The following is a 24,888-nucleotide window of genomic DNA, read 5'->3' on the forward strand; positions in this document are numbered from 1 at the left end:
AATAACTCACATGGGGTGTTAACAATACAATTGGTTTACGGGGTTAACATACATTCAATTAGTTTTATATAAAGATAAAACTTCATAATACTATTTTCCAAACAACATTCATACAACAGTGGTTATACATACATGATTCACGAGGTTTTCTACTATCCAAAACCCCCCAAAAATAGTTTTAACCCATCAAAATACTACCATTACTAACAAACTTAAATCTATCATAATACTATCCAGTGATGACGACGACTAGAACAAAAACCAACAGAAAACCACCCCAAACAACCAAAAAACCCTAAAATCGCCATCAACAACCCATAAACTACATCCACTATAAACCGAAACCCCCTAAAACATCCCAAAAATACAACCCAAAAATTTCGTTTTTAAAGCAATATTAAAACCATAATATCATTGCCAAAGTATAAAAATCATAAACCATGTGTTTCAAAATATCATAATATCTATCATATGTCAAATCTCATGTCAAATATCATATCAAAATATCATAGTAAAACTCCCAGGCTAAAGACTGTGGTGTGTGCCATGTGATCATCCCGAGCTCTTCCCTTTGCTACCGGAAGTACGTGAAACCAAAACTGAAACTATACGCACGAAGCTTAGTGAGCTCCCCAAACTACCACATACCATACAAATAACATATCACAATAACAATACTATGGACTACTCCCAACTGCATCGGGACGAATCTCGGCATCGGACTCTTGCCCGGCAACGGGCTCACCCCGGCATCCGACCGCATCGGGCATCGGGCTTGCCCCGACATCGGGCTTACCCTAGCACATACACATGATGACATATATCATAAACACATAACAAAATCACATAATCTACATCGGGCTTGCCCCGACATCGGACCGAAACCCAGAACATATAACATATAGCATTCAAACTAGCATACGTCGGGCTTGCCCCGGAACACATAACTCATAGCATATAAACTAACATACATCGGGCTTGCCCCGGCATTGGGCTGAAGCCCGATACACATAACACATAACATATAACATACAACATACAACATGCATGAATCACAAAGACATCACGCATACATAACTACTTCTCGGGACCGCCCCGACATCAGATCGAAGTCCGGAAACATTTGGACTGTATCGAGCTAACCCCTGCATACTATAACTACTTAAACGGGTCATCATTGGTGCCTTAGACTCATTCCTACTGGAGGAAAACTCACCTCGTAAAGCTAACTGTTTGCTGAAATCCGAACGAGAAATCCATGTCTGTTGTTCCGGTGACTCCCCGACTATAAATTCCATAAGGACACTTAGTCAAAAACTGATCACTACTTTTAGGGTAAAATGACCATTTTACCCCTGGCCAAAGTCAACGTCCTGGTCAAAGTCAACCTCTAGTTGACTTGACTCGCCGAGTTGGTCCACCAACTCGTCGAGTCCCTATCCTTTCGAAATGACTCCATCCTCGACCCTACTCGTCGAGTCTAGCAAGAACTCGACGAGTTCTCCTTCAACCATAACATCTGGACTATCTTCAACCGACTTGCCGAGTTCATCCTTGAACTCATCGAGTTCATCTTCAACATATGAATGAGTCCAGTCTATGACTCGCCGAGTTATATGAACAACTCGCCAAGTCCGTCTTCATGGGTTGGGAGATTGCCTTGGACTTGCCGAGTTGCTCATAAACTCACTGAGTCTGATGATTTCCAGGTCCTTAATCACATCCATTTTGTTGAGTCCCCTTTCTAGACTCAACCAAATTCCTCAGAAACAGCAAGGGTTGGGGAACCAATCCCCGACTCGCCGAGTCCCCTAAAATCCATGACCAATAACTCGATTTCTGTTGAGCTCATCTCATCCAAAGGGTAGATATGGCCTCTTAGGGTTGATATAACATGTAAAGTTAAGAACTTTACATCCATGCATGGGGCCTTAAGCTCAAAAGACCCAGAAATAAGGTCTATAAGATGCATGGGGGGGTTCTCATGGTCATAATGTTGCACGTTTATGCCATGTAACCCTTCCTAGGACGTAGATCCGAGATATGAACCACTTAGGACGTCCCAACACCAAGGACCAAGGTTTTTGAGCCAAAACCTTCTTAATATTTGGGGCAAATATATCTAAGAGAAAGAAGATCAAGTTGGAAGCTTGATTACCAGAAAATATGGCGAATGGGGTGTAGTTCCTGGATCTACTCCTTCTCCCTTGAGTCTTCTATCTTCAACTTCTTCCACTAGCTTCAAGATACACCAAATAACACTCAAAATAACCAAGAAAGCTCAAGTTCACTTATGGAGGATTAGGGTTTCGGGATTAATGCTCTGGAGGTGATGGAGGCTGGAATGGAGGCCCATAATGTTGCTTAAATAGGGTGCAAACCCTAAATATTAGGGTTTCATCCAGCCTGGCCTACTCGTCAAGTCCGGGATTCGACTCGTCGAGTAGCCTCATTAAAACCCGCGCTTAGCCTGGCCTCTACTCGACGAGTTAGGGCTACCAACTCGTCAAGTAGCTCCTATAAAATAAAAATTTAATGAATTAAATCCGTACCAGGAACGGGGTGTTACACCCCCACAACCAAAAACCCCATAAACAAAACCAGGAACACGAGTCATGCCAATCGTTACAACTGCCTTCAAGACGTTCCTCATCTCATGAAGATCAGCCCTCATTTCCTCCCCCGGCTGTTGTCCCATCTGCTCCAGCTCCACTTGGGTTTCCATGGCAAGAAGCTCGTACTCAGTAGGTGGAATGTCTAAATCCGTCTCACGAAATCCACCGTTATTGGAGAAGGTTTTTTGAGACATTGTCTGGAAATGATCGAGGTTAAAAGCTATTTGGTGGAGAAGGAAGAACAAAGGAGAGAAATTCATAAAGATAACAAAGTGGGCGGGACAAACTAACTAGAGTATCGCTTTCATTATATAATGGGACCATCGACGACGTGGCGATTCTTGGGGACCAATGGTTGTACTGTGGACCACACTCAGTTGCCACTTAAGCAGTGAGTAAGCATCCACCTCACCTATTTTTTGATGATTTGGCAACAGAACTTTTTATCAAGGGTCAAGGGACCATTTCAACCAGTCACTTTATACATCATGCTCTTTTTGTACCAAAAAAATAAATGGGTGATCTTTTAAAACAAACGTAACAAGTTTGTTGGGCAAATATGACATTTTTCGAATATATATAATAACTTTCGTTCGTTATCTTTAAAAAAACTAATTTATTACGTGTTTATTATTATGTATGTATCGATGTAAATTTGAGGTGGTCAACATTTCAACGTATATTTAGAACTTTCGTTCGCGAATTTAGAAAAAAATACTTATTTTTTTACGTTATTTTTTCGTGTTTTTCTGCTTAGTTTTATGTACGTTCTTAAGTATGATTCGGTCATATATAATACGTTTTGATTATTTGAAATTATGTTCATTAACTTAAAAAAAATTACTAACTTATTTTTGTGTACGTGTTGGTATAAATGCGAGTTTCTTTACGTTTCGACGTAAATTTTGTGTACGTTTTTGTGTTACTTTATATATATTTCCTACGTAATGAGTTAAGTCGCATATAATACGTTTAATTTGACCGTATGAATTGGAGTTAGTCAGGGTACTCCACTTACCGTTTATATTTATGTACCAACAAATGAAACGATACATAATTCTTATCAATACAATTATCAAAATTCAAAGTAAAAATAAGATCGGCTGTTGCAACGTGTGACAAGGAGGTTACTGGCAATATTTTAACATACAATGTTTTTGGATGTTTCCATTTATACTTAACACCTCTCTACTTTATGAAATGACATTTTTCACCTCTCTAATTTTTAAATACTTTGTAAAATTATATTTTTCACCACATAACTTTTTAAAATGTTATTTTGACCCTTTTAATATGAACTTTGTAAAATATCACTTTAACCGTCTTTATTTTGTAAACTTTCATGTTTAACCCCCGTAGTATACATTATCTTATTTTACTTAATAACTTTCGTTCGTTAACTTAGAAAAAACTATTTTTTACATGTTTATTTGTATCATTTTATGTGCATGTCAGTATAATTCAATGTGGTCAACGTTTTGATGTAAATTTAGAATTTTCTTTCGTTAATTACTTAATTTTTAAAAACAAACCTTAATTTTTTTATGTATGTTTCGGTATAAATTCGAGTTTGTCTTGGTTTCAACGTAAATTTTTTTATGTTATTGTGCTTATTTTTATCTATGTTTTTTTACATATGAGTCGAGTCACATATAATACGATTTTTTTTATGTATGTGTCAATATAAATTCTAGTTTATTTACGTTTTCGTGCTTATCTTTATGTATGTTCCGTACGTATGAATTTGGTCACATATGATACGTTTTCATTCGATTGTATATATTGAAGTTAGTCAGTAGTACCTATTTTGGTTTAAAAAATTGTGTTAAGTGTATACCAATCAAATTAGTAAAGTTTGTGGTGTTAAGATCTGAATGTAGTATAAAAATGTAAGTGATGAACAAGAGGATTATGAAGAAAGCCCTTGATCTTGACTAATATATCCGACACAAAACCTCGGAAGCCGACAATTGTCGAACTGTTTTTGATGTTTTTTATTAAATAATCGAAAGAGTACAATCTGAAAGCTTTGTTGTTGATTACAAGTAAAAAGTAGTGTGTTCATGTATACACATGTTCAAGACAAACTATCTTTTTTTCCCAATGTTTCCAACGGATAGTAACAACCATGCTAAAATCTCGACATTTATCTTCTGATCCGAAATTCTTAGTGACCGAATCCTTTTCCTCGTGTTTCTTATTGAGATTCTGAGTTGATCGAGTCTTAATTGACATATTCAAAACGAATCAAAGAAGTAGGCAAATAAAGAATATAATGAACCAATTAGTAGCCTACGAAATTTTGAGTAAGATGTTGGTCAAGATCTTATCCGGTATGTTGTTCCGAATCTTGAAAAAGATTCCAAAAGTTAATTTTTACCCATAACAATACCGATTGTATATATTATCTACCAAAAAGTATAATGATATGTAGCGTTTATAAATACAATCATCAAAATTCAACTTACAAAACAGATTGCCGTCGCTGCAACGTGTAGCAGGCAAAATCCTAATTCGAAATTAATCTTATAAAATACGATAAACACGAAAAGCTTGACAAACACATGTTAATATCGTGTTGATTTTGTTTCAAATCTTGAGCACAACACAACATCACATCATGTTTTTCACACTTGATATGAACACAACACAATACGAATTCAAATTTCAATTTCGTCCCATTTTTTTTTGTATCCTGTACTTTTATCGTATCGTGTCATAAATTGTCATCTTAAAGACAATGTACATTTGATTATTATTTATTTCGATAAATAACGGGATTTGGAACCATTAGCTATAGTGAACAAAGTTTTTACTGTAAAAATAACCAAGTTAAAATATCAAGAAAATAAAAAATTGCATCATGTAACTACTTAATTTATTTATTTTTTGTCCATTTTTTTTTTTTTGAAGTAGGGTTTTCCATAAGGAAATGCAGCACAATAAACAAATTGCATTTATCATTCTACAATCTTTCCACAATTGTGAGGATCTTTGAAGTAATTTCCCATAAATATAAGATACAATTACAAACATGCATCAACATCATATAACAACCTCTTACATCTACATTTACATATAGATGTATAATGTTGTTGTTTTCTTATAACAATTAGTACATAAAAAGTATATATATATGCTTAAAATTGTGGCAGCTCTATTCAACTCAACTCCTTCCAATCCTTAAAGATGGATCAACAGTCTTACCAAAGCTTGTAGCAAAGAGCCTAGCAATCTCTAACTGAGTATGAGCAATTATCTCGGTTCTTTTCAGATCAATTTCACCTCTTTTCACCTCAGCATCCGCTCTCATTTTCTCCAACTCCCGCATTGTTTCAACTTTAGCCTGCTCTGACCTCACCATCACTTTAGCCAACCATCTTATGCTCTCCGCTACATCCCAACTTTCTCTTTCTCCTTTTCTTCGTCTTTTTCTATTATTTGTATTCTTGTGGTTTTGGTTTTTCGTCTGTATCTTTCCTTTTTCGTTGCTATAAAGTGCTGGAGTGCTACAGTCGGTTTCAATTTCCATTTTTTCAGATACTTGATTAATCTCTTTCTCGCTCGTTTTAATACCCACCACATCATCTTCCTAATAAATTAAAATGTTTTAAGTAACGGATTCGATCATGTAAAATACTACTATATAGAAAAGGAAAAATACAATTTTCATAAAAAGTGAGTAAACTTTTCATTTTTTTTTTAAAAAGGATGACGTGTTATTGATAAATGGACCCATATGCTTTAGTAGGTTTAGGGTTTGGTCACAAACCTACTCTTAAACTAATACATTATTTGATGACCATACAATCCAATAAGAAGATGACAAGTTTCGGTTTTGATATCTACATCAACAAAAATATCATTATAATTATTATATCATTTGCACTTGTTTAATGTGCAAAAAAAAAGTAATCATATTGTTTAAAGATCAATAAGAGTAGTCACGAGAGTCAAGGAGAAGACGGGAGGGAGAAAGGATAGGGGTGGGGTGGGGTTCTTTGTTTTGATTAATAAGAATATTAAGAAAAAAATGACTAAATTGGTCATTTTACAAAAGATAAAGATAAAATAGTTAGATTTAACGTCTAACTATGATCTTTGCAAAAAATGAAATTTTGATAGGGGTGGCAATGGTGGTCGTCGTTGTTTTGAGTTTTTGTTTAGTTGTGTTTTTAATTAATAGAAAGCAAAAAATTTGAAAAAAACAAAAGATAGGGTAAAAATGTCTTTCTGAAGGCACTTAGCAACACAATTCTAACGGGGTTAATAAACTTAAACCACAAGGACAAAAGTTGTAACGAAAAAAAACCATACCACATGAACCATTTATGTAAATTAATTCTATCAATATCTGAGTTAATATATCATAGAATATAAATAAATGGTATTAGTATTTTTATACTTTCTAACAAAAATATAACTTCTAATAGTTATTATAGCTAATTATCATAAAAACTACTATCCTGATTTTATGTCTATTGGAACCTTCCATGATTTTAATACATGCCCAAAAACCACATGTTAAACGCATAAACCTACATTAAAGTTTTTACTATTTAAAGCCCTCTAAAAAAACCCAATATTAAAACACAATTTTCATCTTATTGATTGTTAAATAATAAAGCGTGTAACAAGCACAAAATTAAGAGTGTAGATTACTTATTTTTTTATGTAATAGGTCATGTTTTTCTACACTTTTCCTATTTTTCTATTAGAAATTTAATATTTGTTCCAATATATGAATAAAAAATTGCATTTAATATAGAAAAATACCGGAAGTTTCAAATGATTAGAGTATAAAATACAATATAATTTTAAAATTTTAAAAGAAATGGAAAGAACTCCACGCACCTTGTTCTCCCGATCGAGGCCATTAGAATCGATTGAATTCTGTCCAATTACTTGATGTGCCGGAGTTGCAACCGGCAAGGGCACCGGTAGAGTGACCGGCGGACTCGATGACTGAATCATCGGCGGAGGAGGAGGCGGAGGCGTGTGTTCAAACACCATCAGAGGAAGTTTATTAGCAACGGGAGTCGAAGAAGACGGTGGATCACCGCCAGATGTTACAACCGGAGGACCACCGCTGCCACGCAACAACAGATCCAAACGCGGAAACAGCGGCCACGACGATACATCGGAGGTGGCGGACTCCGAACGGTACCGTTTCTTCATCGACTCGATCTTATTCTTACACTGCGTTTGTGTTTTAGGCGACTTGCTTGAATTAGCGCGTGAAGACACGTACTTAGCCACATCTTCCCAGTCATGACCCTTTAGCTTGGCTCGATTACGAAGCACCCACTTGGCTTCATAAGCCTCTAGTAGACTCGAAACCGCCCCTTCACTCCACTCGTCTCTCTTCAACCTATCTCCACCGCTACCTCCGGCGACGGAGGCGGAGGGGAGTGGAGGCTTTCTAGGCGAGGAATCATGATCTTTATTGGTGAAGGGAGATGGGGTTTCTTGCTTATTTGGTTTATTATTATCCATGGTGATCATTCGTCCTCCCTCTCCTCATACTAGAATTGAGAAAACAGATTTTAAGCTGCTAACATGAAAGTAGGAGGTATGTGTCCTTTTGGAAATGCTAGGGGACTAAAGAAAGGGAAAAAGCCACTAGCATTTAGAAAAAATAAAGCTACTTTTTTGTTAGACTACCAAATTCTACTTGTAATCAAGCATTTACTTTTGGGGTATTTTATTTCGCTTTATATACTTTTAACGGTATCTAAATAAGTATTTTAAAAATGACTACATAATAAAGCAATAGTTTATAGGAGAATTCAATTGTTTTAATCATTTCTAATAAACTAACAGTTTATAGGAGAATTCAGTTGCTTTAATCATTTCTAATTTGCAAATTTTATATGATAAAATAACTAAAAAATTGTGAGAATAGGAAGTATTGTGTTATGAAAATAGCTTTTACTAGTTTTTAATGTTATCTCACCGTTCCAAAAGAAAAAAGTAATTTTGTCAGAAAATATCGAGAGTTCTATATTATTTAATTAATTAGATTATGACTTTTAGCCTTTTTAGTGCAAACATTTTTTTGAACCGTCAAGCGAAAATATATATATTAAAGAAAACCACTCGTTTGAAAAAAAATATATATCAAGTTACTAGGAGTGGAAGAAACAGTACATGGAAATCAAAATAGATGGATGAAGGGAAAAAAAACATTATAGTGAATTAAAAAGAATCATATTCCATTCGGTTTTTCGCGATCACCTCTGTGCATAAAACAAAGGAATGTTGTGGCCTTGATTATATCCGCTACTTTCGTAGCACACACCGGTTTATTATTGAATAACCTTTCGTTTGTTGCCTTCCAAATGCTCCATAACATCCCGTAGAAGATTCCCAACAGTCGTTTCTTTTTTTTTGGACAATTTCCCAAATTAGAGGCATAATCAATAACATTGTTTACCGTAGGGAAGTTATCTATGGGGATGTCGCACCATTTAAAGATCAATTTTTATGACTGGTTTAGCAAAAGAGCACCGGACCAATACATGATTAGAAGTTTCCTCAGTCAAATTACACAAACAACATGTAATGGACTCTAAATTAATACTCCGTTTAGCGAGCACCACAACGGATGGGATGGGACCCATTTTTGTCCTCCAAATGAAGCAAGTGACCATTATTGGGACCTCATTAATCCAATTAAACATGTCATTATCCATGGTACCCTTGTCTTCCAATACATAACGAAGAGCACTCACCTAGTATCTCTCATCCCCAGTAAGATCACACGTCCATGAGGCGTCATTTTCCCCTTAGTGTTTTTTGATGATTTTATCATGTAGGATGTTCGCTTTAACGATATCACGTTTGATGCAAGCAATGTTGCTCCAAACCCGTGTCATCGTTTTTAAAGAGTAAGCAATCGTCGCCTTTGTTGTGTAATTTATGGATGCTTGTTATAACTTTTGCCCACATCGTGGATGGTTCTGTTCGAAGTCGCCACCACCATTTCACCAATAATGAGATATTGAGGGATTTAATAGATCCAACCCCCAGACCACTCTTGGCCTTCTCTACAACGACTTTGTCCCATGAGACTCACTGTATCGTATTTTTTCCTTCTGAACCTCCCCAAAGAAAGCGTCGTCTAATTCTTTCAAGCTTGTTTAAGACACCCATGGGTGTAACAAAAAGTGACTTGTAGTAGTTTGGTAGGTTCCCCATTACAGATTTGACAAGTATCAAACGTCCACCAAAGGATAATGCTTTTGACTCCAATTTGATAATTTGTTTTGGAATCTTTCAATTATTGTGTGCAGTGTCTCGTGAGTCTCATGTTAGCACCTACATGAACACCAAGATATGTGAAGAAGAGTAAGATGGAGGGTTCGCAACCAAGGGGTGAGACCGGGAGACTTCATTTAACTCAGCCCCGACACCAAAAAGTCAAAAACTCTTGATTTGTTAAAATTGACTTTAAGACCGGAGGCGACGTGGAAGCAACGGAGGATTCATGCCAAATTTTTGTTGTTATGTTTTGACTATTCGTCTACGGATGATTCATCATCCGTGTAGAGGAGGTGTGAGATTAATGGACCTTTGTTTGGTAAACGAAGTCCTTGAAAAAACACCCTTATTGCATGCAGCTTGCATTGCCACACTTGGACCTTCCATGGAGACAATAAAAAAGGAAGGGGAGAGGGGATCTCTCTGTCGACCCCCTTTCGATGTCGTGAATTCATCAGTTGGGTTTTTGTTGATTAAAATAGAAGTGTGCGATGATTGTAGGCAACCCTTCATCCACATTCTCCACTTACCTCCAAAACCCATTTGCATTAGATTGCTATCCAAAAAGTCCCAATTTAATGAGTCGAAAGCCTTGTCAAAATCTACCTTGAAGAGTAGAGTTTTCTTTTTGGTCTTCTTTGCCCCCGAGTATAATCCATTTACCATGAGCAGTCCATCCAATATGCTTCTACCTTCCATGAATGTTGATTGTACTTTATAGATACATCGACTAGGGCTGTAAATGAACCGAACGAACACGAACGGGGCTTGTTCAAGTTCGTTTGTTTAAGTTAACTGAACAAATGAACGAACACGAACAATTAAACCAACAAGTTTTCTTGTTCATGTTCGTTCATTTAACAAATTACATTGTTCATGTTCAATTAGTAAGTGTTGGTGGCTATTTCACAAAAATTTGGGTTAGAGGGGGGATTTTTCTTATCAATTAGTAAAACTAGTAGCTTTTAGTCATGGGTGTTTTCCCTTCTAACTCATTTGAACGAATTTCAGCAATAAGAGAGATCTACTTGAAAATTCCTCCTCCTAAATCCATGGAGGTTTGAAACTTGAAGATCTTTTGGTGAAGCCTTGGTCATTTCACATTCATCTCCTAGCTTAGACGACATTTATTCTACTCCATTTCTTCTCATTCATGTCTAGGATTTATGAGATTCTCCAAATCCGAATTCTCCATGTTTAATCCTAGAATTCCTTGAGTTTATAGTAATCATCACCTTCCTTAATCATTCTCTAAGAAACAACTTCCATTATTATGTTTTTTTGGAGTTTTAGTGGTGATTTGGGGTTTTCTAACCCTAAGCTTTCTCAAAACTGAATTTGAAGGATCATTAGATGTTTATGAGTTGGTTCTTATGTTTGAAGTCCTCTTTAGTTTATCATGAGGTTGTTGTCTAACCAACGGATGGTTAAATTTCATCTCCAATGATGGAATAAGGTGATATGAACCCTAATCTATATGTATGAGTTTGATGGATGTATTGAACTACTTTTAAGCTTACAAATTAAACAAGTTTTAGTATAGAATTTTTATTTCTCAAAGTAATAATGCCAACAAAATGAATGTTAGATCTAATTTGCATGATTGTAAACTCATGAATACACGTATGACCACTAATTTAAAAAAAAAAAAAAAAAGGATGAAGAAGGTATTCCATATGATGAGAACAATTATAGAGCCACAATTGTAGTTTTCTTTATTTAAAAATAGTAAGCCCAACATCATGCATTGTGTATATTTGTGTGCATGGTTTCAATGAGCTCTAAAACATTCATATTATGAAATCGTTTAACTTTTTTGCTATACTGAGGCACTTTCAATCTTGGATTACGGTATCCTGAGGTTTGATGTTGATATCTCATGTTGCACGGATTCAAAGATTGGTAGCTCCCTTGTTGACTGGAAAAGGTACTAATAATTGTGTTTTCCTAGGAAGTTTTGTAGTCTCTTGGATTTTTAGGCTAGAGAGAATGGTAGCATCCTTAGTACACCGATTCGTCCTAAAACAACGTCACCTCATCTTTTATGATGTCACCTCAATAACATGTTCTCCTTATCATTTCTAGGGGTGTGGTAGCACAATAGATTCATTTTTTATTTTTTTTCCAAACTTAAATAAATTCTATTTTTATAAAACACAAACATTTCATATTAATAATAAAGAGTTAGAAATCGACTTAAAACGTGACCTAATAATAATAGACTTAAAATACGACTTAATAATTGACATAAACATAACTTAACACTAGATTTAAGACATAAATCCTACTAATTCACCCAATTAAATTATTTTGTAATATTCGCCTTTACCTTTGCCATAATCTGACAATCCTCTTCCGACAACTTCGAATCATCTTTGAAAAAGAGTTTTAGTGCACAATTTTTTTTTTCTTTGATTTTTTCACTTCCAAGAATTTATCGATCTTAGTGTCCAACCTTTGGAGCTCCTTCCTCGTGGCCTCCGGTTTATTCGATGAACATTCAATACATTTTTAACTTCCTTTTTGCTTGATATCGTTCTATAGGACAATTTGACACTTGGTATGAATCATCGTTTTTGAGGTCTATCCGGATATTGGCATCGGAAGATTGATTATGGATTGACTCGGAAGTTTTGATTTTTTTTACATACCCACGAAATCATTAAAACTTTTTAGAGCAAGCCATTTTGGTTTGTTCATAGTGACCTCCCAAAATGCCTCATTTGCAAAAGCTTTACCGACTTTTGCCTTATAAATTTGATGAGCTTTTTCTATGACATCCACCTCATTTGTACTGTTTCGTGGATTGTAAGGATTTTGATTTCGAAGGGCTCCGAAATTTTCAAATGTGTGTTGAGATAGGAGCGCTTAAGGGCTTGGATGTATTTTAGGGAATTAGGCGCAAGAACATTAAAATTAACATTTTCAATGAGGTTATATATGTGCCATTAATAAAAACCTAATATAATGGTACAAAAAGTAATATGTCACTAAAAGTTTGTGTCACTAAATGTAATTTTATTTGTAGTGGTCGAGTTTATGTAGATATCATTGAACTCCATTGCATTTTGTTTGCGGTCCTCCATCTCAGGTTTACTAGACTAGTCAATTAATACTCTTTATTCATTCGGACGCTTTGGTCACCCCCCCCCCCCCCCCCCCAATCGTCGAGTCCTCCGATGTGTCTAGCCATGCTTGCGCTAACACTTTCTCTTCTTTATCAATCCAACCTTGGCTTTTTACCTTTGTTTTTCCTTTAAGTTAAACTTGGGTTTCTTGAACTACTTCAAAAGGCCATTCATCGGAAGAATCGGTAAACTCATCGATTAGGCATCATGCTTGGGATTGAAAATTTGGTTAGGGTTAGGAAAAGAATTGAGTTTCTTGAACCAAATAAAAAGACTCAATTTCAGGATTAGATTGGCTATGGGTTGGAATTGGAAATTTGTTTGGGACTAGGATTGGAAATAATGTACGAGTTAGGATTGGAAATTGTTTGGGGGTTGGATTGGAATTGAGAAGGGTATTGATGAGAAAATGGATACAAATGTGGAGCTATGGTCGGAAAATGATAACTTGCGGGTGAATAGATAGGTTGATCGAGCGAAGGTCGATAACAAATCGGTGACGAAAGGCTTGGTGAAGATGTGTTATTGGGGTTTGAAGGGTTTTTTTTGGTTTTTTTTTTTTGGTTTTGGTTTGGTTAGGTGAAGACACGTTGTGATTGAAGGATTGAAAAATGTTTTGAGAGAAAGATTGATATTGTGTGTGGTGAAATGTTGAGGTTTAAGTGTATATTTATATTGGTTGGATGAAGTTTTGAAAATTTGAATTATATAAAAAAATGTTAAATTTTGTAAAAAATATAAATGGTCAAAGTTAAATAAATGCATGGTCAAAGTTGGTCAAGTCTCTCACCCACCTTTTGTGTTCTCTCTTAATTCTCGCTGGTAGCTTGGCAAGCATCCTTGGCAAAGCCATTTAGCGCAAGCTAAAGGCGGTGATTAGTGCGCCTGAGTGAGGCTAGAGAGCCTCTTGGCAAACTCCACTCCCCATAGCTATGGAAGCAATAATCGATTGTTTTGTCGACAACGAAAGTGGAATATGTGGTAGCAAGTTGGGCGTATGTGCATGTAGTTTGGATGAAGCAAACATTTACTGATCTTAGCCTTTTTTTTTTTTAAAAAAAAATCAAATATATTTGATATCTCATTGCTAATTCTTAAAGTAAAAATCTTATCTTGCACTTTTGCACAAAGAATGTAGACCTACGACTCCACATCTTGCGTGATCATTTTTCGAGGGTAATATTGTGCTTGAAAATTTAAAGAATTTGGCCGATCTTTTTACTAAAGCCTCGATAAAAAATCATTTTTTAAATTTAGAATGGAATTTTAATGATTGAATATAATTCGTAAAGAATGGACTATTTTTGTGTGTGCATTCTTATTTTGGATGCTATCTGCCCACTAATTATGATATAGTATTTATTTGATGGGGAGTTTCATAATAAGCAGGACCTTCATCCCTCCTTTTTGCTTTGACAAAAGGAGAGAAACAAGACTTGTTCTATTGTTCTTTGGTATTATTGATTATCGGGTTTTGTGGCGATTATTGTTTGATTGGAACGATTGTTGAGTTTTATTCTAACTATTGTTGCGGGTTAGTCATTATAAAAAAGGGAGATTGTTGGGGTATTTGCCCTAATCTCCCTTTGTTTTAATAATGATGAAACCAATACAACACTTACTTTTTGTTTTAACCTTGATGGACCTTCAACCAAGTAATCCCAATTAAACATCAAGGTAATTAAGCATGACGAGAGGATTTGTAAGTATATTTTAAAAAAATTATCATATAGATTATCTAAAACAGTGAAATAGGGGAGAAATTGCATAATGAGAAGGAGATAGGTCAATAAAAGAAACAAAAAAGATTGAAATATTGGAAATATAGTTTCTAGCAAGTCCTTATGCTATATTGGTATACTTTTTGCGGGTTTTTGTAATAAAATCTTCAAGAAAACTTTATAAAAACGCTTATATATCATAAACCGTTTTCTTTTTATATGTTACAAAAGAGTTTATCATTTTTATAGAAAAATGTACTATTATAAAATCCCTTCTTTGTAAGTCCTTTATATTCCTCTCATCTTGATCAAAAATAAGGATGAAATGGAGAATTACGAAGTTAACTAAACTAAAAAAATGCACTCAAATCAATATTTACTTGAATCTTCAAAATCTTTGCGACACTCTTACGATGTTACTTTCTCAAGCATATAAACAAACAACTTGTTAGATAACAATATGTTCCGGGTTAAATCGTTTGTTATCATCAAAACAAAAATATGAATGTTAAGTAATATAAATACTTTTACCAACACGTTGTACTTTCTTATCTTTGTCATTTAAGCATAATACTCCATTTTATACTTAAAAAATGGTCAAACATCATTTCCCAAAGCTCAAACATCATAGTGATCTATAAACCTTTACATGCTTTGCCTATGTTTGTTCACAAAACACCACCTTTCAATACATGAACCTCTTAAGGGCCTTGAGAGGCCATGTCCTCTCTATGGTACATCCATTGGATAATTTAAATCATATAAGTTATTCTAGTAGAGTACTTAGTGCATGTTGATGTTATACGATCCTTCAGAAAGGTATTTTATTTAAGAATCTCCATATATAATTCGAAACAATATTCTTGTACTTTTTCAAAGATGAAATGCACCTTCAACATTCTAGTAAGTCAAATGTGGTCTATCAATTACCAAAATACACCATTATAATCCTTGAACTTACTAAAATATAAAATTTCTATATTGATTTTTAAATTTAAAATGTTTTGGAGATATAGGATGTAATCCCTTCCAAGAAAATAAATATGAAATTTCCTAATTAATCCCATAGTTATATATTACTCAGTGATTAATTTTTAGAAATACACTAACAACTATGAGACTTCCAACCCTAATATTGAAGCTAAAGTTGGAGCAAAGTGAGTGGTATTTAAGCTCACCACTATCTCCCGAAAAAGTTGAAATAAAGTCAAAAAGGTAATAGACAATGACTCAAACCTTATATCGACAGTATTGTCGTTTGGATTGGGTTAATTGGCTATAAATAATACGTTAGCTTTTAGTTCAGATTGTATAAATATTAGGTAATATCCAATATATTTAAATCAAATTTCGTTCCTAACATTTTAAACAAAAGTTGGCATGACTCGTTTAAGTTTTAACTATAAACTACAATGCAATACAAGAACTATAATATAAAAGATCATGTAAACACAAAACAAAACGTGTTATTATTATATTACATGATAATAAAAGGGATAAAAACAAAGTAAATGTTGATTTTAGAAGAATCGTAATGGTATGTAAATAATTTGAAGGTAATTATAAGTGGGAGGTGGGGTCAGTTGAATTGGTGGAAGAATTTTGGCAGTTAGCGTTGATATGAAGCCAACCGACGCGTGTTCACGTGACACTGTCACCCACTCCCAACGGCTTAGGCTTAGTGCCTCTCACCCTTTCGTCACCCTTCGTCATCATCTATCGTTAGTCTTTGATTCTACTGACGTGTTCTAAATTGTATATATTTTTACAAAATTTTATAAAAATAATGTTGAACAAAGTAAGTTTGGTTCGACTTTGATCTAAAAATATTGATGCCTACATATATATAAGATATGAAAGATCGATAAGAACTTGAATTAAACCCTTAGAAGCTAAATGTTGACTTGTTTTTCTGTACTGTTGGGAATTTTGGGTGAAATGAAGGTGTGTTGATGATCGAATATATGTGGATAATCGAAGACTGGTTTGACTTTTGAGTTGTAAGACTTTAAATTGGATATTTTTTGTTTTCTTATGAAAGAAGACGTATACGTTGGGTGGTGGTTGATGTTAATTGTGTGCAGATACGTTTTATATCGCCAAATACACATCAAAGAAGATAATGTTCAATATTGACCAAATGAGATCAACGTGGAGGAGAAGAACATGTTGAGTGCTGTTGACAAAGTCCTCAATGTTCGACACAATTACGAGAGAATCAATGTGGAATTGGAAAAAACATTATTTAAAAAAAAAAAAAAAAAAAAAAAAAAAAAAAACACATATAAGTAACCGAGTCCTCTTTGAAAAAGGTTAATTCTCACGCTTAGATATCGAACACATTAAGCAACAATATATACCACACAAGTACAACACAAAAAACACTCAATAAGCCAATAGGGCCCGCCCCTATCGTACATGTATATAATACATAAATACAAATACATATGCTAACATTCCTCCCCCCTTTTATAGTGGAAACATGAGGAAATGACCGAACGATTAGATTGGATCGAAACTCATGAAATAACGATATAGGAAGCCTTTTTGTGGAGATGACTGCATATTAAGCATATGAGGGAGCATGTAAGACATGAATATGAGTCATGACAGCTTTGTATCGAACGAAGTAAATGTTGATCTTTATATGTTTCATCATCACATGTTGTACCAAATTGGTGGAGAGGTAAACAGAACTGATGTTGTCACAGTACATAAGTGTTGCCTTCATATGAGAAGTGCATTTCACAAAAAAGATTTTGAAGCCATGCGACCACATTGACTATTTTTCCTCAATAGTGAAGCAAGAAATAGTACCTTATCATTTAGAAAACCAAGAAATAAGGTTGTTTCCAAGAAAAACAAAACACAGTTATAAGGTTTATACGATATAGATCCTCGAGTCACTGACCCCCCCCCCCCCCCCCCCCCCCCGGCGGTCTAATAAGGAGAGACATGAATCTAAAGACCATGATGTAAAGTGTCGTGGAGAGACCACATAATGTACTTATAATGTACTTGAGGGCAGCATAATAAGGCTTTTGAGGTTCATGTATATACAAACAAATCTATTGAACAACATAGACAATGTTGTGGCGAGTGAACGTCGTGTACTGAAGAATACCGACTAAGTTGCAGTAAAGAGTGAGATTCGCCATAGGAGGACCCAAAGCATCAAGCTTCAATTGGGTATTGGTTGGTGTCTAACATGGTTTGCAGCTAAACTTATTTGCATGAGTGGTGATTTTCTTGGCATATTTTGTTGACATATAAACATGTGTAATTTGCACGAGATACAAATATACACAAGAAATAATGAAGAATACTTGCTAACTTGCGGTAAAGAGTGAGATACGCCATAGGAGGACTCGAAACATCAAGTGTCGATTGGATATCGGTTGGTGTCCAACATGGTTTGTAGCTAGACATATTTTCATGAGTGAGAATTTCCGTGGCATATTTTTGTTGACATAGAAACATACCCAATCCGTACGAGAAACAATTATACGCAAGACATAATTAAGTGTGCCAAGGTCAGTCATGGAGAACACCTGACTGGGAGAGGAGACGAATTGGTGAAGGAAAGATTAGGATGAGGTGGTAAGGACAATATCATCAGCATATAGGAGATGATATGTAGAATAACGAATGACCCGGTAGATAAATAGAGATGGATCATAATGTCTGTGAAAAAAAAAACAAATTAAGAAACAAAGCACACAAAGTGATGATACCAGCCTCTTGGGGCCTGTTTCAGAACCTATAAAGAACGCATCAGAAGGCACACATGATCTGTATATATCGGATCATGAAAACATAATGGTTGATGAATGTAAACAGTCTCCTAAAGGTTGAAGGTGTTTGTGTAGAAAAGCATTCTTCAAATATATCTGGTGAACTAGTTGGTAATGTGAAACAGCTAGGTTGAGAACCATGGAAATCGTATCCGATCTGACAAATGGAGTAAACATCTCATCACAGTCAATACAAGGTCTTAGACTTTTTCCATTTCCAACTAAACAGGCTTTGTATTGTGCCAACAATCTATCAACATATTGCTTCATTTTAAATAACTAAATAGACTGAACACTATTGACATTAGTCGACCATGGAACAAAGTTCCACGTTCCATTTTCAATAAGAGCATCATATTTTTGTTTCATATCATTAAGCCAATAAGGATCCTTTAATACGATTAAGTAGGAATGATGAATTTATGAGTTTGTTTGAGTGTTAAGGTTGAATATCTCAATCGATTTTGAGATACCAACTTTCTCTAGGTGTTCATAGAGTGACGACGTGGAGGGTTTATGAGGCAACCGACAAATCAATGGTAGTTGGTGGTGGTGGAGCTGAAGGGTCGGTCGGCTAATCAATGGTAGCTGAAGGACATGGAGTTAAGGAGGCTGTTGGCTGATCAACAGTAACTGAAGGAGACGGAGAGGATGTGACTGACCCGGTAGTGTGTTGGTGATTTTAGTGTCACCTGGCATTTTGTGTAATTGGAACTACATGTGAGCTAACGGGATTATCGTTTGTACTCTATATTATATGTTTGGCGAATGTGGAGTGCATGCATATATAAGATCGAATTATAAGTCGGTATGACAGAAAGGCAGGGTCAAGGGGGCAGCGCTCCCGTGGGGTTTGGGGCAGTGCCATAAAAGGTCTTCATAATGTAACGTCCATAAAATCCATGAAAATTTAAAGCTTTTTCAAGCATTCAAAAACCATTATTTATAACAAAATGTTTTCAAAATAGTTTCATATCAGAGTATCCCAAAAATCAAATCATAAAAATGCGAGGAGGTGCACGATCACACCTTCGCCTTCCCGCGATCATCCGAAGTATCTAAAACAAAATCCAAAACTGTAAGACCGAAGCTTAGTGAGTTCCCCCAAAATACCAATGCCATATAAATCATAACCATATCATAATAAATAGGATGCATATAGAGTCTACAGCATGACTGGACCGCCCTCACCGGGCCTTCAGTCTGTCTGGCCCACTCTCAGAACCTTCAGCATGTCTAGTCCACCTCATCGGGACTTCAGCCTGTCTGGAACATTCTCCGGGCTTTCGGCCTGACTAATATGCCCCCATGGCCTGCAGTATATTCGGGCCGCCCTGGGTATGTTGGCCTACAACACAAAGCAGATCTGCCTCAACCCACCCCTAATCATACAATATATATAAATCTAACACATTCCAATCAATAAGCATATAATTCATATATAAACCTTCAACAGATAAATAATACTTTTAATTAATTATTGTAACACCGTAAAAATTCAAACAATTTTTCGCATTTTAAAAACCATGTATTTTCATTTACACCCACATTTTAAAATATTGTATCATCACTATCTCAATACAAAACCCCCAAGATCAAAACATATGAACTCCAGTGTGCGTGTGTACGAGTCATGTCGGCGCCTTCCCGCGATCATCACTGGTACCTGAAACACCACACATAACACTGTAAGCATAAATGCTTAGTGAGTTCCACAAAATACCACATAAACACATATCAGTCACTCAAGGCTGTAACTCTGTTGACCCTCTAGTCGAATATCTCTGTGGGACCCTCTTGGTCCCATAACTCTATGGACCCACTGGTCCTTACTCTATAAACTCTGAATCATGCATATCACATATCACAATAAATCACAACACATAATATCATACAAATACACTGGCATATAACTCTAGAATACTCTGTCACATAACTTTGTTACCACACTAGGTAAAGTATAGTGAAAAGACTCACCTCAGATGTCTCGGTATATCTCTGACTCGGTAGAAATATGATCTAGTCTCTGCCTAATCACACAAAGTAAATATTCTCATAAATATAACTCTCGAGACTAGACTCAACCCTCTCTAGGTGAAAGACCATTTTACCCCTCTATCAGCTCAAAGGCCACATTGTTGACCAAACCCTAAAAGTCAACAAAAGTCAACGGTCAAACTTTGACCCGACTCGTCAAGTGCACTTGGGCGACTCGGCGAGTCTACACGTGTCTACTGACTCTCTTAGTCCCTCTTGGTACGTCGAGTCCCTCCCCTTACTCGACGAGTCACACCTGGCATGAATCGCGGGGCCACCCCGACTCAACTCGGCGAGTTCCGCCTTGAACTTCAGTCCCCTAACTCTCCCTAACTCACTGAGTTATTTCCTCAACTCGGCAAGTCTACTCATTGATTGATTTATGGGAAACCCTCACCCTACTCGTCGAGTCTGATCTTCGGACTCGGCGAGTTCATGACATGCACAAACTCCATAGACCTCCTGAGGTCAGATCTGTTCCTTTAATCCATAGATCTGACCTTCCCAGGCATGATAATCACGTAAAGTTCAGACCTTGACACTCATATAACATCTAAATGGTCTAACTTGGTGATTTAGCCCCAAAAATGACATCCTAAGCTCATGGCTCCCAAAATAACTCATAAAGCTCCAATGGTTAAGGTCTCTGGACCTCTTTGGGTCCAGATCCAAAGCATAGACTCGAGAAGGGACCAATTGCTCCACTTATCCATCCTCTAAAGGGGTTAGAAAACCTTAACTCTAAGAATCAACACCAACACTGAAGAAGGTCCGAATAAATACCTCAATATGAACTCTATGAACTCTGAAGTCACCAAAATCGCACCTCCTTCAGCCTCCTCTTGCCTTGATCACCTCTTTCTTGCAAATACACCAACAAAAAGATCAAGAATGGCCTCTCCTTCCTCACAAACGCTCTAGATCTCTTAGGGTTTCTCTCTAGGGTTTGGTAGCCGCAAATGACGGCCCTAAGGGCCTTTAAATAGGTCCCAAACCCAGGAAATTAGGGTTTCATTAAACAATGTGGACTCGCCGAATCCACTCATGAACTCGCCGAGTTCGGCTGTGAACCCGGATACTAATCAGCGACCATACTCGGCAAGTCTAAACACCAACTCGCCAAGTCCCCTCTCAATCTCTAAAAATAAAAGGAATAATTAATATACATGGGAATCCGGGTGTTACAATTATTTTATACTAAAATCAAGTTCTTGAAAGTAACTATGCACTCACTTGGTATAAGTGGAAGACTCGCGGGAAAGTCAAATCTTTGACTCACTCTTTAGATTCCCATTTAGAACGACCAAAACACGAATATTACTAAGCCTTAGTATTTCGTATTTATAAAGTTTAATCGTTATAATATTTTTATCAGATTTATCAATAATCTCAAACGAAACACTGATGTATAGCTGATAAGAAATAACCAGGTAAGATCATATCGAGGGTAGGATCCGTTTGGCATATAAAGATATATTGTTTAGAAAATCCACTTTAAAGACCTCGCTAATATTACCTTGTCATCATTCACGTAAGTAGATCGGCCAATATAAAGACTGGTATTACTGATAGATCTTATTTATAAGTTCATAATAACGATTATAAACACAAATATAAGTTATACTTAAAGTACATGAAATATAACTTAACTTACAGGTTGTTTGACGAAAACACGAACATTACGCGGGCAGAACTTCAAAACCGAAAGCTCTATTTCTCAGAGCTCTCTGATGCTCCAGAGCTTCGCTACTAACACTTAAGAACCGCTAGGGTGGGGCATCGGTGCCTCGAGAAAGTTTGAGAGAGAAAGGAATAAGATTGAACAAAGAAATATGATCAAAACTCGTCTATATATAGCATTTTTAGAAGGGCACATCGCGTTCTTGCCACGTGTCTCAATCCTAAAAGTTGGTTTGGGGAAAAGGGGCTCACCTAATTACGCCACGTGTCAATCATCCAACAGTCCAATTTTATTATTTTTCTAAAATTCATAACTTTCGCATATGGACTCTGTTTTCGACGGTCGTGATTCAGCCCGACGCTAATTTTCAGTTTACGTTTCGTGATTCAGCCCGACGATGTTTAGACTATAAATAGCAATGCGAAATTTATAACTTCTTCATACAACTTCCATTTTCGACTGTCTTTATACCCCTGACTTTGTATCGACGAGTACTACAACTTTTATTTAGACTATGTTTCTCATTCTACCTCAATTTCACAAATCTAGATAGATTTCACCTGCGTTTCGAAACTTAGGGACCAACTTTCGCTTATATCCTTCACATATGAGCTTCGTTCTAGACTGTCTTTATATCGACAGATTCGTATTTACGAGATCTTCAACTCTTGTTTTATATTGTTTTGACTAACAATCAACGGATTTTATTTTCGATTTCTGTGTCGCACACTGTTGTATTGTGTCGCACTCGAAACTTCGAAAAATCATAATTTCCTCATACGAAGTCGGATTTAGGCATTCTTTATATCGACTAGTTCGTATTTACGAGCAATATGACTTTCACTTAGATCACTTGGGCTAAAAAGCAGCTTATCTCCGGTTCACTTTTTATGACGCATCTTGTCGTATCGGTTTGAACACGAAACTTAGATAAATTATAACTTCCTCATACGAAGTCAGATTTGAACGTTTTTTATATCCACGGAATCATCATCACGATCACTACAACTTTCATCAAGACTATTTATCCTAAATAATGTTATATTTATAGACGCTTATTTGACATAATTTTTTAATTTTATGATAATAATGTTTTATTCAAATATTATAAGCCCATAATACTTGTCCATAAAACGTGTACGCAATGGAATTATATTTTATATAATTTAATGTCCTTAAGATGTTTAGTCCGAATTTAATTACAATGCATGTGAGATTATTGGTTGTCATTATGGTTGAATGTGAGATTATTGGTTGTCATTATGGTTGCCAGTCATAACCCCAAGGTGGCACATAATACATTGGATTAAACACTTTCTTTTGTTTCGATTAAAAGTTGAAAATCATAAGGTGACTTCATGAACTGTAACTTTAGGTTTTGACAAATGGTGAAATTAGTCATAGATGATCACATATAGATCATGTATAGTCCATCGTTAAATCAAATTAGTGATTAACAAATAACATGGATCTATTCCATCACAAGGACTTCGATCCATAACATGAAAAATATAAGTTGTAAAATATGGTAATATGGAATTTTAAAGTACGGTTATGGAATAATTAAAGTATGTTTTAAAGAATTTTAAAGTATGTTTATGGAATAATTAACATGTCATTAGTAAAGGTTAGAAAATTAATAATGTATTAGCATGAGTTTGAAGTTGGTATTATTATTAGTGGTGCATCACATAAAGTGTTATAATACATGACAAGTTTAGTTAAGAATTATAAAGGGTTATATTTACAACTAAAGTGTTAAGACAAAACAAGAATGGTAAGACAACCTTATGAGTCATTGACCTACTTGTCAAGTTGTACAGTTGGTTTATAATATGTGAATAGAATATGTCTTGGACATGATTTAAATACTAAATGAATGGAATGATCAATTCTATAGGAATTGAAAGTAAAAGAGTTAAAGAGCAAAGCAAGGATCCAAAGTAAAAGACAAGTAGAGTTGTGTGGTTAGACGACCTAACAACCAATGTGAGTACATGAGGGTCTTTTTCATGGGTACATGGCATTGTAAATGATGAAATATTTACAAATGTGTCAAATGTTATGTTTATGAAAAATACTTGTGTTTATGAATTTACTTAAGAGCGTGTTAGAATGTTTTCAAATAGTCAAGGTATTTGTGTTTAGAAATTCTTTCAAAAGCATATTAGTACATTTTCATATGTGAAAATCCTTTATGTAAATAAAAAGAGTTTATGTTCGACAAAGCAAACATATCATAAAATTGTAAGTTTGAATGAGAGCAAATCTCTTGACCCTTATATTAGTAATAGAACAAACATATCATGACATTGTAAATTTGAATGGAAGTTCTCGAAAATAATAGACATAATATGACATTCATATACATCTGATGAGAGCCGAATTTAATGGCCCGCAGAATTAAGTTTCATGCAACATTGAATGTGATTGGCATGACAATCCCCTTGGGACCCGATGAAAGCTACAATGGGTTAATCTCTTCTTTCCATTTTGATCATTGATGAAAACCAAATTAAATGGCATGTAAGTAATGAGAGTCGAATCATTTAGTCCATAATTTGATGAGAGCCTACACATTAGCCCGTGACCTCGGTTTCATGCATTACATAACATTATGTTACACACTAGAATGAAAGTAGATGTAAG

General features: G+C 35.5%; 1 protein-coding gene and 1 long non-coding RNA gene across 2 annotated transcripts; one reads left to right on the top strand and one right to left on the bottom strand.

The window, feature by feature from the left end:
- Window positions 1–5,597: 5,597 nt before the first annotated feature.
- LOC111880689 (trihelix transcription factor ASIL2) lies at window positions 5,598–8,262 on the bottom strand. Its single transcript, XM_023877107.3, has 2 exons — window positions 7,470–8,262; window positions 5,598–6,207 (listed from the first exon to the last, which is right to left on the bottom strand). Exons 1-2 carry the CDS (start codon window positions 8,118–8,120, stop codon window positions 5,782–5,784), a joined length of 1,077 nt encoding a protein of 358 aa, XP_023732875.1. The 5' UTR covers window positions 8,121–8,262; the 3' UTR covers window positions 5,598–5,781.
- A 188-nt stretch (window positions 8,263–8,450) lies between these two features.
- Window positions 8,451–11,544, top strand: LOC122194906 (uncharacterized). Its single transcript, XR_006184706.2, has 2 exons — window positions 8,451–9,505; window positions 9,911–11,544. It is a non-coding gene; the product is annotated as an uncharacterized LOC122194906 (long non-coding RNA).
- Window positions 11,545–24,888: the final 13,344 nt, after the last annotated feature.

The sequence above is a fragment of the Lactuca sativa genome, chromosome 7 (genome assembly GCF_002870075.4).
Source record: "Lactuca sativa cultivar Salinas chromosome 7, Lsat_Salinas_v11, whole genome shotgun sequence".
Taxonomy (NCBI): Eukaryota; Viridiplantae; Streptophyta; class Magnoliopsida; order Asterales; family Asteraceae; genus Lactuca; species Lactuca sativa.